The sequence below is a fragment of the Gopherus evgoodei genome, chromosome 4, assembly GCF_007399415.2.
Source record: "Gopherus evgoodei ecotype Sinaloan lineage chromosome 4, rGopEvg1_v1.p, whole genome shotgun sequence".
Lineage (NCBI taxonomy): Eukaryota > Metazoa > Chordata > Testudines > Testudinidae > Gopherus > Gopherus evgoodei.
In genome coordinates, this window is record NC_044325.1 from 129,955,281 (window position 1) to 129,973,719 (window position 18,439).

Genomic DNA, 18,439 nt, shown 5'->3' on the forward strand with positions numbered 1-18,439 from the left:
GCTCAACCCAGGCAAGGCACTGAAGTCCCAAGCTGCCAAGGCAGGAAAGCAGGGGCAGAAGTAGTCTTGGCAATCAATTGGCAGCCCCAAGGGGGTTTCTGTGATCCAATCCATCACACCTTCAGCTTCTCCTGTCCTTGTTTAAGTCCTTCTTAAAGAACCACTTCCACCATGATGCTTACAGTGAATTGAATTGACTTGCACAAAAATTGCATATAATTTGCATATTGTTCTTGTATCCTTTTCTAATTTCTGTCTACTTTATCCTTGGATTATGTGTCTCTCTGAGCAGGGACTGTCCTTGAGTATTCAGAAAGCACCTAGCACTTCAGTAAATAACTGAGATTGGGGCTCCATTGTGCTAAGCCCCATGCATACACACAGTGGGAAACAGTCCCTGCCCAATGATTTTACAATCTAAACAGACAAGACAAAGAATGGAAGGATAAACAACGATACAGAGAAATGAAGTAACTTTCCTGAAGTCACAGCAGGTCAAAGACAGAACTGAGAACAGAATCTAGGTCTTCTGACCCAGTGCACCATTCATTACGCCAAACTGTCCCCTAATCTATTTATTCATTTGTGTGCTTCCATTTTGGACAGCATGATTTTCTTGGTTATTTTAATGGTTGCCAGTTTGCCCCATAACTTTAGTGCGCTGAACTTACAAGGAAGGAAAAAACGGTCTCCCCTATCTTTTGTAACTGTTGTTATTCAAGATGTGTTGCATGTCCATTCCATCCTAGGTGTGGGTGCGCCCATGTGCACAGTTGTTGCAGACTTTTGCCTTAGCAGTATCCGTAGGGTTGTCTGTGGTGCCCCCTTGAGTGCTGCACTCATTCGGTGGTATATTAGGAGCTGATGACCCAACACCCTCTCATTTCCTTCTTGCCAGCAACTCCGACAGAGGGGTAAGACAGTGGGTAACGTAATGGACATGAGCAACACACCTCAAAGAACAGTTACAAGAGGTAGGCAACTCGTTTTTCTGCTTTGAGTGCTTGCTCATGTCGATTCCATTTTAGGTGACTCACAAGCAGTATCCTCGGAGGTGGGCTTGAAGTTCACAGTTTGGCAGCTTGTAGTACTGCTCTACTGAAGTCAGCATTGTCCCGAGCCTGCTGGGTAAGTGGGTAGTGGGATGTGAAAATATGGACAGACAACCAGGTGGCCACCCTACAGATGTCCTGGATAGGCAATTGGGCAAGAAAGGCTGCCAAAGAGGCCTGAGCCCTGGTTGAGTGCTCCATTACAATCATCGGGGGTTACACCTTCGCCTGATCATAGCAGTAGTGAATGCAGGTGGTGATCCAAGAAGAAAGTCTTTGAGCAGACAGTAGGCAACCTTTCATCCTGTCGGCCACTGTGATGAACAATTCCATTAACTTGCGGAATGGGTTGGTCCTTTCAATGTTGAAGGCTAACGCCCTCCAGACATTTAGGGAATGCACCCTATGCTTCCTCCTCCAACTTATGCGGCTTTGGAAAAAAGATAGGTAAGAAAATGTCCTGGCTCGTATGAAACTGAGAGACCATCTTGGGCAAGAAGGCCAGATGTGGCCTCATCTGGACTTTGTCTTTGTAAAAGACCACATAGGGCAGTTCCATGATGAGCACTCTCATCTCGGAGACCTGGTGGAGAGATGTCACTGTGACCAGGAACATGACATTCCAGGACAGAGAAAGAAGAGAGCAGAAAGCCAGAGGCTCAAAAAGAGGGACCAATGAGCCACAACAGCACCAGATTCAGGTTCCACGGAGGAACGGGATCCTTGATATGTGGGTAAAAGGCATTTAAGGCCCTCAAGGAACCTGACTTATGTTCTGGGCAAAAACTGACCTACCCTTGAGAAGTGGATGGAAGGCCGAGACAGCCATTAAGTGGTCCTTAATAGATGAAAGGGACAGGCCTTGGAGCTTGAGATGTAGAAGGTAGTCCAGGATTAACTGAAGTGATGCTTGCTCGGGCCAAATGCCTTTTTCTAAGGTCCAGCAGGCAAACAACTTCCATTTGGCCAGGTAGGTCACTTTGGTGGAGGGCTTTCTACTATCCAACAGTACCTGTTGGGCATTGACCGAGCACTGCCATTCCAACGCATTCAACGATATAGCAGCCAAGCTGTCAGGTGCAGCACCTCCAGGTTCGGATGCAGAAGACTGCTGTGGTTTTGGGACAGCAGGTCCAGTCGGAGCGGTAGCTGTAATGGAGCAGCCACCGAGAAGTCCAGCAGTGTGCTGAACCAGTCCTTCGCTCTGTCCTGCTTGATCTTCATGAGAACTCTGTGAATTAATGGAACAGGGAGGAAGGGGTAAAGCAGCCTCTGACCATGGGAGCAGAAAGGCGTCTAACAGGGAGTCCCTGTCGATCCCCTGAATTGAGGAGAAAATGTGGCATTTCCTGTTCTGTCCAAACACAAGCAGGTCCACCTTGGGAATTCCCCACTTGTGGAAGAAGAAGCTGACCACTTCCGGATGGAGGAACCACATGTGGCGAGATTAGAAGGTCCTGCTGAGGCGATCTGCCAAAGCGTTCTTGGCCCCAGAAAGGTAAGCGGCCACGAGATAGAGGTCTCAGAGCCTGAAGGCTTCCTGGCAAAGGGAAGATGATCTGGCCCCGCCCCGTTTGTTGATATAGAACATAGTTGCTGTGTTGTCCGTTAGGACCTGGACAACTTTGCTTACTATGTGAGATAGGAAGGCTTGGCAGGCAAGGTGAATCGCTCTGAACTCTCTGATATTGATATGGAGAAAGTGATTGTGACTGGACCAACCACCTTGCATGCTGACCAACGACCAGATGGGCTCCCCACCCCAGCTCCGATGCATCAGAGATGAGCACTACCGAGGGGGAAAGAGCTGCAAAGGGGACTTGTGGCAACACCGATGTAGGATTCTGCCACAAGGTGAGTGACGACAGTCCGCAGTTCAGAATCCGGACCACCCAGTCCATGCTGTGGCTGTTGGGAATGTAGACCAATGCCAACCATGCCTGCAGGGACCTGAAGTGGACCCACGCGTGCTGGACCATGTAAGTGTAGGCCACCATGTGTCCCAATAATTGCAGGCACGTCTGAGCGATAGTGGGAGGTTGGGCTTGCATGTATGCGATTAAGTCCGCCATGGCTTGGAACTGAGCCTCAGGGAGGAAGGCTTTGGCATGAGTAGAATCTAGGACCATTCCAATTAAATCTATGTGCTGCACTGGGGATAAAGTTGACTTTGTCATGTTTATTAACAGTCCCAGGTCATGACAGGAGGAACAGACTAGATCGAGATGCCTCTGTACCTGATCCTGGGATCATAGAACTGGAAGGGACCTCGAGAGGTCATCTAGTCCAGCCCTCTGCACTTGTGGCAGGACTAATTATTTAGACCATTCCTGACAGGTGTTTGTCTAACCTGCTCTTAAAAATCTCCAATGATGGAGATTCCACAATGCCCCTAGGCAATTTATTCCAGTGCTTAAACACTCTTGACAGTTAGGAAGTTTTTCCTAATGTCCAACCTAAACCTCCCTTGCTGTAATTTAAGCCCATTGCTTCTTATACTATCCTCAGAGGTTAAGAAAATTGTTTTTATTTCCTCCTCCTTGTAACAATCCTTTATGTACTTGAAAACTGTTACGTCGCCTCTTAGTGTTCTCTTTTCCAGACTAAACAAACCCAATTTTTTCAATCTTCCCTCATAGGTGATGTTTTCTAGACCTTTAATCATTTCTGTTGCTCTTCTCTGGATTCTCTCCAATTTGTCCACATCCTTTCTGAAATATGGCGCCCAGAACTGGACACAATACTAGAGTTGAGATCTAATCAGCATGGATTAGAGCAGAAGAATTACTTCTCATGTCTTGCTTACAATACTCCTGCTAATACATCTCAGAATGATGTTTGCTTTTTTTTGCAACAGTGTTAGACTGTTAACTCATATTTAGTTTGTGATCCACTATGACTCCCAGATCTGTTTCCACAATACTCCTTCCTAGGCAGTCATTTCCGATTTTGTATGTGTGCAACCGACTGCTCCTTCCTAAATGGAGTACTTTGCATTTTTCCTTATTGAATTTCATCCTATTTACTTCAGACCATTTCTTCAGTTTGTCCAGATCATTTTGAATTTTAATTCTATCCTCCAAAGCACTTGCAACCACTCCCAGCCTGATATTGTCCGCAAACTTTATAAGTGTACCCCCGGTGACATTATCTAAATCATTGATGAAGATATTGAACAGAACCAGACCCAGAATTGATCCCCCTACTCATTATGCCCTTTCAGCATGACTGTGAACCACTGATAACTACTCCCTGGGAATGGTTTTCTGATCAGTTTTACCCATCATCTAGACTGCATTTTCCTAGTTTGTTTATGAGAAGGTCATGTGAGACAGGATCAAAAGCTTTGCTAAAGTCAAGATATACCATCTCTACACTCCCCCGCCTGGCTTGTTACCCTGTCAAAAAAAAAAATATCCTTTTCCTCCCTCTCCATATACAGACCTGCCATTTAGTACAATCTGACAGCAAAGGAGGAAGAGATTTCAGTTCAATATTGGAGCAGAATTGGCTTCTTGTTTGAGGTGGCTTACAATTTACCCCACCACTCTATGCACCTAGCTACAAAATATAACGGGGCAAGCAGCTAACATGCTGTAGAGATAGTGGAAGCATTTGGGTTATAGACTACCTTACCTGACTTTGCCTTCATATTGTCCGTAGAACAAATGCTGCCGACTCATCCATTCAGACATTACAAATTCCAAAGCAGGCTTGCCAGTTGGTCCAGGGAGACTACTCAGGAACTCTAACAAGGGCTCCAGCTGGGAGTGAACCAGGTGAGCAAATACCATGATCAAGGACTTAAAAAAAAAAATAAAAAAAGTAACACTAGTTGTACACATGTAATAACCCAACAATTAAATGTTTTCTCTTTACCAACCCCCCTGGAGGCTGAGTTTGCTAACACTAAAAAGATTACAGATCCCTGCAAGCCTGTCCACTAGCCAAGAAAGCAAGAAAATTAGACAAGGAGTGAGTGCTTGCCACCTTATTTAGCCCACAGAATGAGACAGGACAAGTTAAACTTCTCACCTGCATCTGAAACCCACAAGCCCTCCTAAAGCAAGGACAAAAATGACTAAATCAGCAGAGGTGGCACTGGGCAGCTCCACCAGAAAAAATAATAATTTACATCATGGTAGCACCCAGAAGATGCAATAAAGATCAGGGCACCATTGTGCTGGATGCTGTACATACAGACAGACAGTCCCTGCTCTGAAGAGCTTCCAACCTAAACAGACAAGAAAGATAGAGTGGAAGAAAGGCTCTTACCCCTTTTTTTCAGTTGAGGCACAGACATTAAGTCACTTGCCTACAGACATACAGAGAGCCTATCTCCAAAGTCCTAGCCCAGTGCCTTCACCAAAAGACTATCCTCATTCCCCCTTCTCATGAAACCCAACCCAATAGCACTTCTCCAGTGGAGATGAACCACCTGGCTTAGTAACCGCACTGCTCACATTCCTAAAACTTTCAGGTTTTGGTTACACAGTGTAGCTTTCTAAGGTTCTGACTCAAAGACCAAGCAGTTAAAAATGAACAATATTCTTAAACTTTAATAAGAAAAGCAGGAATCTAAGTTTTAAAAATAGCCTGTTTCTGTTTATTAGAATGCAGCTGGGACCTACATTCTTTTTTCTTAGGTGACCTTGCATTTGGCTGCATTAAAATATACTTGAATGAGCCCCAGTTTACTAGCATTGTTCTGTATAACAAATAAAACAAGACACAGTATTCCAATAATGGCTTCACTACTGTTATACAGCGGTAACATCTCTCTACTTCTACTTGATATTTGCCTATTTACTGTTCTCTAAGAAAACACCACTCAACTTCTAGAAGAGACTAAGTGATATTCCTAGCTCTCAAGTGAAATTTCACACCTCAACTGAAATTTCAGTAGGAAGTGCCAAAGTCAGGAGATAGCTAACAATATGTGTGATGAAAGGCTTTAAATTCATATTCCTCTGATCCCTCAAGGCAAGAACTATGTCGACAGGATAACCATTTTTGTAGCATACCTAGAATCTGCAATTGCATAGGCAGTGGATACACAGGCATGTATGTAAACTTGTACTTCAGTGACAGGCAATGTTTCTTTTCCTGACACTTCGAACCACTGCTTTCAGTGGGCCTCCCAGCCTGCTCACCTGCATTACACTGAGCGTCTCTGCTTGTTGCATTTTGCTAAGGATTGCTCTCAGAATCTGGTCCAGATTCTCTCCCAGCTCACTTCCTGCTTTGGAAATCAGTGTGGAGACTAGTCTGCCCACAAAAGCAGCTGTAAACTCTGAGGTCCGGGGATCCAGGAGTTGGCTCACCACCTGCATGACATACCACAGCCCATTGTGGCCTTGCTCATCATGCCATTGTGCAATCTGTTCTAGTGCTACTGAGACGTATGCACGCAGACACTCACCACCATTCTGAATACAAGAGAGAGAATTACTGTGTTAGAACTGTCAGATTCTCAAAATCAACTGCATATGTTGTGGGCACCCCCAAGTAACCAAAGAGAACACTCATTTGACCACAGCACAAAGAACTTTACACAGGAAGAAAGAATTAGTAGACAAGATGCGTGTGATGGGTAAAATGGTGGAAGTTATGAGAGATCGAGTGCTCAGAAGACCTAGAGTGCGAGTATCTGCAATTCTGTTTCATTAATCTAGTATGCAGATACATTCCAAGAGATTCTGAACAGCTATAGTCCGGGGCAGCTAGAGAGCAGCATGAGGGATAAACATGATCCAGATTTCTACAGTAAAGCTCTCTATTTTCAAAAAAGACTGCAGTGCTGCAATCCAGCACACTGTATTCACCTTATTCTCGCTGGAGCACTGCTCAGTGGGACCTGTTTTCATGGGCCACACCCATGTGAGAAACGGAACCACAAAGTTGCTTTTCTCTGTTTGAAGGTCAGGGTGAGTAACTGACCCACCTTGGTCTATTCACAAACATGTTTCAGGAGTTGGAAGGGTCAGAAGGCCTTGCTTCCTATAACCTTGAAAGTCCCAATTCCTTGCTTAGAGCTGCTCTGATGACCTCATCAGGCAGCAGCAGTGGCTACTGATAGAGGACAAAAGCTGTTGGTGCCCCTTTCCTGCTCATCTGAAAAGGCTCTGGGAGTTTGGTGGAGGGGAAAAGGAAAAAAATATGGTGAGGCAGGAACTGGCCAGGACAGGGGAGCAGCAGAAAAGCAACCACTACTCAGAGAGAGTTAGGTGTTCTGAGGAAATCAGGGACCAATATAGCAAGCAGTGAAGCCTGCCCTGAGCATTTCCACTCCCCCTGCTTCTTTAGCCACTTTCCTTTGATGAATGCTGCCAACTGGGGCAAGAGCGGAATTGGGATCAAATCTGTTTTTTCCCCTTGACTCCTGTTTTCTTCCACTCGAATTAACAGGGGAGACTTGCCTACTCTGAAGCAAGGCCTGGGCTCCCCATGCTGAGGCTGCTTTGACAGAAAGCCTTGGCCAGGCAGGTTAATTACATGGGGAAAAAAGGGACATGTTACTGGCATGCTCCAGAGTCCTGACCTGCCAGTTAAAAGGAGGGTCAGCAAAACTCACCACAGACACCAAAATGAGGATGGCAACAATTATTTATAAAAGATAGGAATGGCACTCAGACTTCTGGCAAACTGCCAGTGTGGCTACTCGTGGGGTCAGACAGAGCCCTAAAAGGCAAAATGACCCCTTAAAGACTAGATAAAGCATGTCAAGTGACTGACTTGTGTCATCCAACACTTTGGACCGACATGACTCTGCAGTCCCTTCCCCTTCCCTATAGATGTTACCTGCATGGTAGCATTGTCATCCGTGTGCAGGCTGCACTGAGCCACCGCAGGGAATGCTTGGCAAATCAAGAGCTGGGAAAGAGGAGGTTTCGTATTCCTCACAACAGTGGTTAATATATCAATAGAAGTCTGAAAGGGGAAAGCACACAAATAGAAGCTCTTTTAAAAAGCAGTCACAGCACCGTAACTCAGCATTTTCACAAAGCCTGGGAGGGCAAGGTAAGATGTGAAGGCCTACATGGTAATGGGGGGAGAGCACACAACAGTGACAGTGCAGATTCTCCTGAGCTGCCTCGCTCACATGGGGGGTGGGGGAGAGGGGGAACTGATTTTGTTTTCTTGAAAGCAGGCTCCTTTTCAAAAGTTGGAGGAATGCTTTGGTTACTAGTGAGTGCAGGAGATGTCACTCATCACACACTCTGTAGATTGAACAGGAGTCTTATAAGGATGATTTCCTAAGAACAGAGCCTCATTTCTACCCCCAACCCATAACAAACCCCTGCTGCCAGTCACCAGCACTTGACAGATATGGAGCAGGCAGCTGAATGACAACAGATGGAGCATTCAGCAGCAGCTCTTTCCCTGTACAGGAAACACATTATTTCGGCAGCAAGTAAAGGCCAATGCTCAGCAGCAGGTAGTTTTTAATCCCCTTTTTTCAAATAAGGAAGCTTTTTAGCATCAGTTGTGTGTGTCCAAGTGGCTCTGATCACTCCCATTTCACAGGGCTTCATGGGATGGATTACACTTTGTAAGAAAACAAAGCAGATTTTTCAGCTTTTACCTCTGTGACATGTCTCAGAAAAACTACCACCAGGGAGGTTTGAAGATAGCAGGTAGCCCATAGCAAAGGTACTGTCACAGTCACCCTTGACAACATGCTGTTCTGCTGGTATACAGCTGCACCTGAAGTTATTTTAAAAAGGCTTGTGTGGTGAAACATTTCAGTTAATCTGATTCACCTAAAGGAACCCAGGGCAAACCAGAAAGGACGTTTATAAATACTGTAGGAGGACTGAATATCTCTTCCTCTCATCAACTATGCACCCTTGAAATGTAAGAGTAGGGGTCTTCAGCAAGGTAGCCTCCCTCAACCAGCAAAAAGCTCAAAAGGGGATTCAACAAAAATCAGTTATTTTAAAAAGTGCTTCTCAACATGAAAGCAGGTTCTCAAAAGTTTGGGCTAAGCAATATGAAAAGTATGCATGTAGTCATTCTATTTGTATCTATTCAAATCATGTGACACTACCCACAAATGCCCCTGCACTAGCAGTTAGTGCAGAACAAATGACTCCCTTAACCAGTTAATTCAAATTTTAGTTCAATAGTGGCAAGTGTTACAGTGCATATGTAAATTTATCTCTATGATCACACTTTATATCATTCCATTTGATTTTAAAAGGGGTGCATGTTATAATAAAGGGTTAATCAATTGTTAGAATAAGACAGGTCAATAGACTGCTCATAACTAAGGCTACATTTTAGTTATGAGTATTTTTAGTAAAAGTCATGGACAGGTCACAGGCAGTAAACGAAAACTGACAGACTGTGACCTGTCCATAGCCTTGTCTACACTACGGGGTTAGGTCGAATTTAGCTGCATTAGGTTGATTTAAAAATGACTGTGTCCACACAACCAATCCCGTTCCGTCAACCTAAAGGGCTCTTAAAATAAACTTCTGTACTCCTCCCTGATGAGGGGAGTAGCGCTAAAAATCAACCTTGCTGGGTCCAATTTGGGGTAGTGTGGATGCAAATAGACGGTATTTGCCTTCAGGAGCTATCCCAGAATGCTCTATTGTGGCCACTCTGGACAACACTTTGAACTCTGATGCACTAGCCAGGTACACAGGAAAAGCCCCGGAAACTTTCAAATTTCATTTCCTGTTTGGTCAGTGTGGCGAACTCAGCGGCACTGGTGACCATGCAGTCCCCCCCAAAATCACAAATGAGCTCCAGCATGGACCGAAAGGGAGACACTGGATCTGACTGCTGTATGGGGAGAAGCATCCGTGCAGGCTGAACTCTGATCAAAAAGAAGAAATGCAAATATATTTGCCAAAATCTCACAGAGCATGTTGGACAGAGGCTACAACAGGGGGACACAGCAGTGCAGTGTTAAACTTAACGAGCTCAGGCAAGCCTACCAAACGACAAAGGAGGCAAACGGTCGCTCCGGGTTAGAGCCCCATACATGCTGCTTCTATGATCAGCTGCATGGCATTTTAGGGGGGGACCCTACCACTATCTCACCACTGTCCGTGGACACCTGAAAGGGGGGAGGATTTTGCGGATGAGGAAGAGGAGGAGGAGAATGCACAGCAGGCAAGCAGTGAATCCGTTCTCCCTGGCAGCCAAGACCTTTTCATGACCCTGGAGCCAATACCCTCTCAAGATGGGATCCCCGACCCTGAAGCTGGAGAAGGCACCTCTGGTGAGTGCACATTTGTAACTACACTACAGGGGTTAAAAACAATAGCGTTTAATGTTTGATTTTCCCAGAAGAACTGGGATGCATTCGCGGCCAGTACAGCTACTGGAAAGGTCTGTCCACATGTCTGGGAATGGTGTAGGAATCCTCCAGGGACATCTCCATGAAGCTCTCCTGGAGGTACTCTGAAAGCCTTTGCAGAAGGTTTCTGGGAAGGGGTGCCTTATTTCATCCTCCACAGTAGGACACTTTACCACACCAAGCCAGGAGCAAGTATTCTGGAATCATTGCAGCACAAAGCATAGCAGCGAATGGTCCTGGGTTTGGTGGCATTCAAGAAACATTCAGTCTATATCTTTCTGTCTTTGCCTCAGTAGAGTGATATCGTTCACGGTCAACTGGTTGAAATAGGGGAATTTTTGTAAGGGAACAGTAAAAGAACCTCGCCCATGCTGGGCTGTTTGTGCTTGGCTAACAGCAATCATCCCAGAGAATAGCCACATGGTGGCGTGGGGGTAGGTGTGTGCTGCACATCCACCTGAAAACCACAGCCCCTCCTTTTAAATGTGAAACCCAATCCATTGCTTGCTCTGGGAAAGGAGGGTGCTGCAGTTTGAAAACATTCCCACATTATGAAGGCATAAGAAGCCAACCTCACATACTAAAAGGCTTATTATGGCTGCCTGGAAACCGAATTCTGTTGCCCAGCCATATGTGATGTGTTACCATACCGGCAGGCGCTCAATATAAAAGGCAAAATGCGACCTTGTACCTAAAGCACATGTGCTGTCTGCTGTGAATTGCTTGATTCACTGTGAAAGAGTCTCTCTTTTGTTCTCAGAAATGTATCATCTTAACTGTTACTCTCCCTTTTCATCACCATCCAGGTGCAAATGTTTCTACGCTCACCCTATCATCTCCATCCCTGAGGTTATCGCAGATTAGAAGGCGAAAAAAACAAACGCACTCGCAATGACATGTTTTCCGAGCTCACACAGTCCTTCTGCACTGATAGGACACAGCTAAATGCATGGAGGCATTCAGTGGCAGAGGCCAGGAAAGAATTAAGTGAGCGTGAAGAGCGGAGGAAGGATGCAATGCTGAGGCTAATGGGGGAGCAAACAGACATGATGAAGCATCTGCTGGAGCTGCAGGAAAGCCAACAAGAGCACAGACTCCCACTGCATCCAATGTATAACCGCATGCCCTCCTCCCCAAGTTCCATATCTGCCTCACCCAGACGCCCAAGAATGCAGGGGTGGAGGCTCCAGGCACCCAGCCACTCCACTCCAGAGGACGGCCCAAGCAACAAAAGGCTGTCATTCAAACAGTTTGATTTTTAGTGTGGCTACAACAAACAATGTGGTCTTGTCCTTCCCTTCTCCCCCAGCAAACTTGGGCTACCTTGTTAGTTGTCATTTTTTTTTAAATTAATAAAGAAAGAATGCATGGTTTCAAAACAATAGTTACTTTATTTCAAAGGGGGGAGGGTTGTTGGATTACAGGGAATTAAAAATCAACAAAAGGGGGCAGGTTTGCATCAAGGAGAAACACACACACAATTGTCACATCGAAGCCTGGCCTGTCATGAAACTGGTTTTCAAAGCCTCTCTGATGTGCAGAACACTTTGCTGTCCTCTTCTAATTGCCCTGGTGTCTGGCTGCTCAAAATTGTTCGCCAGGCAATTTGCCTCAACCTCCCACCCGCCATAAACGTCCCTCCCTTACTCTCACAGATATTATGGAGCACACAGCAAGCAGCAATAACAATGGGAATGTTGGTTGCGCAGAGGTCAGAGGTCAGCAAACAGCGCCTGCAGATTTAAAATGTCCAAAGGCACATCCTACCCCATTCTGCACTTGCTCAGCCTATAGTTGAACTGCTCTTTACTACTGTCCAAGCTGCCTGTGTACGGCTTCATGAGCCATGGGAGCAAGGGGTAGGCTGGGTCCCCAAGGAGAACTATTGGCATTTCAAGATCCAACAGTAATTTTCTGGTCTGGGAAGTAAGTCACTTCTTGCAGCTGCTCAAACAGCCTAAACAGTTCCTAAATATGCGACTGTCATGCACCTTTCCCAGCCATCCTACATAATGTCGGTGAAACGTCCCTTGTGATCCACCTGTGCTTGCAGTATCGAGAAGTACCCCTTGTGGTTCACATACTGGTTGGCAAGATGGTTCGGTGCCAAGATCGGGATATGCGTTCCGTCTATCGCCCCATCTGTTAGGGAACCCCATTGCAGCAAAGCCATCCAGTATGACCTGCACATTTCCCAGAGTCACTACCCTTGATAACAGAACATTAGTGATTGCATTGGCTACCTGCATCACAGCAGCCCCCACAGTAGACTTGCCCACTCCAAATTGATTCCCAACTGACCAGTAGCAGTCAGGCGTTGCAAGCTTCCACAGGGCTATCGCCACTTGCTTCTCAACTGTCAGGGCAGCTCTCATCTTGGTATTCCTGCGCTTCAGGGTTGGGGAAAGCAACTCACAGAGTTCAGGAAAAGTGGCCTTACATATGCAAAAGTTTTGCAGCCACTGTGAATCATTCCATACCTACAACACTATGCAGTCTCACCAGTCTGTGCTTGTTTGCCTGGCCCAAAATCCTCTTTGTGCTGATGTCTTTTAGCTCAGTTCTGCATATATTCCAGGATAATGCGCGAGGTGTTTACAATGCTCACAACAGCAGTGGTGATGGTGAGTTGAGCGGGCTCCACGCTTGACGAGGTATGGCGTCTGCACAGGTAACCCAGGAAAAAAGGCGCAAAATGATTGTTTGCCGTTGCTTTCACAGAGAGAGGGGCGACTGACAATATGTACCCAAAACCACCTGCAACAATGTTTTTGCCCCATCAGGCATTGGGAGCTTAATTCCAATGGGCAGCAGCAACTGTGGGAACTATGGGATAGCTACCTACAGTGCACCACTCTAAGTCGATGCTAGCCAGGGTAGTGAGGATGCACTCCGCTGACAATGAACTTAGTGGGGACATATGCAATCGACTGTACAAAATCAATTTCTAAAAATCGACTTCTATAAAATTGACCTAATTTCGTAGTGTTGACATACCCCATGACTCATACTATATCCCTAATTAAAACTTTGGCTGAGGGGACGTGGGGGGCGCAGGTGCTCTGCGGGGGCAGTTCGGGAGTGCAGTCCGGGATCCCCGCTGGTGCTGGGGGAGGGGAGAGGAGAAGGGATGGGCAGCAGTGCATGGCCCAGGATCCTCACTTGTACTGTGGGGGAGGGTTGATGGGGCTGGCAGGCTCTCTGCCCAGCTCCACGTGTCTCTGCAGCTCTTAGGGGGAGGGAAGGCCAGGGGAGCTCTGCGTGCTGTCTCCACAGCTCCCATTGGCCGGGAACCACAGCCAATGGGAGCTGCGGGGGCAGCACCTGTGGGCAGGGGCGGCACCTATGGGCAGAAGCAGCATGCAGAGCCCCCTGACCGCGTGGCTAGGAGCTGCAGGCATATGCCGATTGCTTCTGGGGAGCCTCCCCTGAGATAAGAGTCATCCTGCACCTCAACCTTGAACCCCCACCCTGTCACAAACAGATAGTTAAGGGTTAATGTCTCTTTTATCTGTAAAGGGTTAACAAACAGGGAACCAAACACCTGACCAGGGGACCAATCAGGAGACAAGATATTTTCAAATCTCGGCGGAGGGAAGCCTTTGTTTGTGTTTTTGGGGTTTGGCTTTGTTCTCTCTGGGTCCTGGAAGGGACTAGACGTGCAACCAGGTTTCTTGCCAATCTCCCTGCTACAGTCTCTTATATATTCAGAATAGTGAGTATTTTAGTAAGGAACAGGCGGTTATAGTCTTTTTAATTTGTTTTCTTTATTTGCAAATGTGTATCTGGCTGGTAGAGTTTTAATGTGTATTTGGCTGAAAGTATTTTAAATTGTATTTCTGCTGGAGGAGGTTTTTTCTCCAGTTTTTATAAGCGGACAGACTCTAACTCTTACCATCTAAATTGCAGAGATAACATTTACTCTTTTTCTTTCTTTTTATTAAAAGTTTTGTGTTTAAGACCTGTTTGATTTTTTCCCCTTGTTGAGGCTCAAGGGAATTGAGTCTGTGCTTAACAGGGAAGGGGAAGGGGGACTCTCTTTGTTTTAGATTCATGGAGCTTGAATCTGTATTGCCTCTGGGTGAGGGAGAAAGCGGGGGGGGGGGGAGGGACATTCCTCCCTGTTTTAAGATTCAAGGAGTTTGACTCACGGTAATCTTCCAGGGTAACCCAGGGAGGGAAATCCTAGGAGAGGCAATGGCGAGGAAAGGGGTTTACTTTCCTTGTGTTAAGATCCAGGGGGTCTGAGTCTTGGGGGTTCCCAGGGAAGGTTTTGGGGGGACCAGAGTGTATCAGGCACTGGAATTCCTGATTGGTGGCAGCTTATCAGATCTAAGCAAGTAATTAAGCTTAGAGGAATTCATGCTGGTACCCCAACTTTTGGACTCTAAGGTTCAGATTGCGGAAAGATACTATGACACACCCACACCCAAAATGCCCCAGGGACTGCCTGATCTGCTCAGGCAGCCCTGGAGCCAGCCACACCAGCTGCTGCTGAAGTCATGGAAAGTCACAGAATCAGTGACTTCCGTGACCTCCATGACAGACATGCAGCCTTACTCATAACAGCCAGTTATAACAACATAAAACCCACCTTCTACTGATGTGCTTATAACTAGGTATAATATATACTCCTCTGTTAGATATTATAAATATTTTAATCATGTATTAATGCTTTATAAATGGAATCTCAATATAAAGCCTGATCCTATATAGTTTACATATGCACAGTTACATGTGTGGTGTTTCATTGTGTACAGAAAGGTGCAAACTCACATGAGAGGATATGTACAGCTTGGGTTCTAACAAGCTGTGCATGTACCATGTCTATGATATGTAATGTGCATTACTGGAGATGCCTTACTGTGAAAAAACTTCCACAGGTTGCACTATTTCAAATGATAAGAAAGAGCTAAAGACACTTTGTGAAAACTGGAAGAAGGCTGACAGACAACTGAGAGATAAAAGACTATGATGTGCATTTCTTCCAAACCTGGAGATCTCTTTCCTCACAGGAAGATCTCAGTCACTAAAGACATCGCTCAATAGTAGTTTATGAGCATCCATTCTTGCTCTTTTCATACCAAAACAGGTTGATAGAATGGCATGAAGCCAATGATTTTATTAGCTGCACCAAGAACCCAACCTACAGCTAAACCATTTTTGCCATAGTACTTACTGCACAAAGCCCTGCTGGAATCTTATCAGCAGGAGCCTGCATGATGCTGACGAGAGTTGGGATTAGTCTCATCTGCATTGGACCCTGGCAGGCTTCTATTTGTGCTAGCTCCTTAAAGATATCTTGTGCGAGAGAGGCAACAACAGGATCTAGAGTGAGAAAGCACCAGTTATTAAGACAAACTAATGAGTACTGGGGTCTAAAGATTTGTTGCTATCATTTCAATAAGGTAAGCTTCAAATTTTATGACAGGAGGTTACACGAACAGTCTTTACTGGAGCATGCAGTTTACTTTCAGCTTCAGTAAGCAACTAGAAGTAACTGGAAGAAAAGTCAATCAGTTTCTGTATGGCTATATGGCATTTACTAAACATTTCTGCGTATGAAGATAGACTTTCAGTATATTTGTGTCTGTAACCAAGGAACCAAGTACCATGCTGCACAACAAATCTGATACAACAGGGAACTGGGAATAATGCAGCATTTCACCCTCACCTCTTTGCCATTCATTGCCCCCAGACAGGTGCAGTAAGTACATTTAATACAAATGGATTTTAGTATTAAACTCAATTTTATGCCATCCACAAACTTGCAGCCTTTAGTCTAGGGCAGCATTTTGCAGTGACAAAGTTTAACTGCACCACAGAAATTGTCAGGGGAAAGCTGGAAGTTTTGACACCAGGGTAGGGAACCCTAGCTTTGGCACCCTAGAAATATATGGAAAAATGTTATGGTTTTTGATATACAGGAAGCAGTTTAGGCCTTTGGTATTTGGAACGGGATTCCTTTCAGAAAACGACAGAGTTAATTTAAAATTTGGTGGTGGTGCATTTGAATTCCTCATTCAGGCAACCCAAACAACTCTACCAGCAGTCAGTTACCTCAGTGGATAGCTACCCAATATCAACAACAAATAAGCAGAACAAATTGATGTTTCTGTTAAAATATTCTGCAGTAATATAGCTGAAGTTTACATATAGCTATCAAACCTAACGACAAGTTAAACTTCTCTTATACAGTTATACTGATTAAGGGTGTCTGGAGACTCAGGCTGACATTATTGCATATTTTAAACATTTTTGTTGCAACCATAAGAACTAGAGATGTAAATTCATAGATTTTAAGGTCAGAAGGGATGATCAAGATCTAGTTTGACCTCCTGTATAACACAGGCCATATAATTTAATTCAGTGATTCCTTCATCAAGTCCATAAATTTGTCATCCAATCTCAATCTGAAGATTCCAGGGGGTGGAAAATCCACTATGTCCCCAGGAAGGTTGTTCTAATAATCACCCGCCCTGAAACAACTATGTGCTTATTTTCAGTTTGAATTTATCTAGCTTCAGCTTCCATCTGCTGGATCTTGTTATGTCTTTGCTAAGTTACATGCATGTCTGGCAACATTTCACAGAGAAACTGAGCAGCAGGATGCATTCTTTTATCTCCACATCAAAGAGATACATACCTTGCTTTGGGTCTAGGACTCTGGTTTTGCCAGATTTGTGACTTGACTAAAATAATCAATTTTATATAGTTAATTTTAGTGCAATTTATTTCTTACAATCTTCATTTAGATTTTACACTATGTTGTATAACTGACCTCAAATCACTTCAGCCTGGTGATGGCAGGGCTGATCCTAGCCTTACGGAAAAGAGAGGTTTAGGCAGCGTACTTCTTGCCTCACTATCTTCCCAGCATCTGATGCCTACACCATAGGCCTCCTTTACCCTGGAGACCAATGCTTTCTGAATGTTGGCAACTGTGTCAATGCCTTTACAGCAGGGACTCTAAAAGAACGGCAGGCCCATCTCCAGGCCTTCCCGATGCAGGTGAGCCCTTCAAGTGGGTGCCCTGGAACAGGCAGCTCATGGCTCCAGTACTGAGCATGATCAGAAGAGGCCTTCCTGAGTCCGAAAACCTATTCCCATTGAGAAAGGGAAGTCTGCAGTGCTGTCTATGGTTCCCAAATCTGGTTCCAAGTCAAACCAGACCCATCCAGGACATCCCTCTATGACCTAGGGACGAGCTGATAAGCGGAGCCGTGGACCCCAGTTTGAGAAATGCTGCATTAGATGTTAAAAAGATCCTAGGTTCAAACCTAGGAGGGACACTAAGTGCTGCATTAGGGGGGCTGTGTTGGTAAGTATCTAAGTGTCTGTTGTGGGGACAGTTTGTCAGTTTGACCGAGTGCCTCACTGTTTGAAAAGTGTGAATTGAAAGTGCTTTGTTCCAAGTGGGCCTTGCGTGGGCGTGACTGTTTTAAAGAGGCAGTCAGCTGCGAACCAGCAGAACAGCTAACAAGGAGTTTGATGGGCAGTTCACCTGCGGAGAGCCCATGGAGGCTTTCAACTTGCAGGCTCCTGTGAGGAGTTGCTGCAACAGCTGAGGAAGCTCTTAGAAGGAAGGTAATATGGATGGTGAGCGATCAGTTGTTGTGATCTGTACAGGATGTGCCATGTTTGTCTTTCTTCCACAGCACAGAAGTGACTTTGTCTGTACAAAGTGCAAGCTGGTCTCCATATTGGAAGAGAAGGTTCAAGGTCTGGAGAAACAAGTATCAAACCTGCATTGCATAAGAGAAAATGAGCATTTCCTGGACAGACATCAGAATATGCTTCTACAGGCACAACATTCTGAAACATCAAAGCAGGCTGCGCAGCGGGGACAGAAAGACGGTGAAGAAATTTGGCAGCATGTGACCTCCAGAATAAGAAAGAGGAGCGTCCATGTACTAGCAATGCAGATATAGCTGAGCAACCGTTTTCATGTTCTCTCCACAGATCCTAATGTGGAGAGTGGACTAGATGATACATCTGAGGGAAGGAAGCAGAAGGAGACTCCCACTGATTGGAAAGCACGAGATACACTGTCATAGGTACGGGGGTTCCACGA

At 45.4% G+C, this 18,439-nt stretch overlaps 1 protein-coding gene across 3 annotated transcripts in view; it reads right to left on the minus strand.

Annotated features, from left to right (window-relative positions):
- The window catches only part of IPO9 (importin 9), a 178,625-nt gene that overhangs the window by 43,464 nt on the left and 116,722 nt on the right, over positions 1-18,439 (minus strand). For all 3 annotated transcript variants that reach the window (XM_030561056.1, XM_030561057.1, XM_030561058.1), the window contains 4 exons: positions 15,545-15,693; positions 7,854-7,982; positions 6,206-6,481; positions 4,689-4,855 (listed from right to left, as the gene is read on the minus strand). In XM_030561056.1, the coding sequence (XP_030416916.1) occupies positions 4,689-4,855; positions 6,206-6,481; positions 7,854-7,982; positions 15,545-15,693 (721 nt within the window). The remainder of the gene's footprint in view (positions 1-4,688; positions 4,856-6,205; positions 6,482-7,853; positions 7,983-15,544; positions 15,694-18,439) is intronic.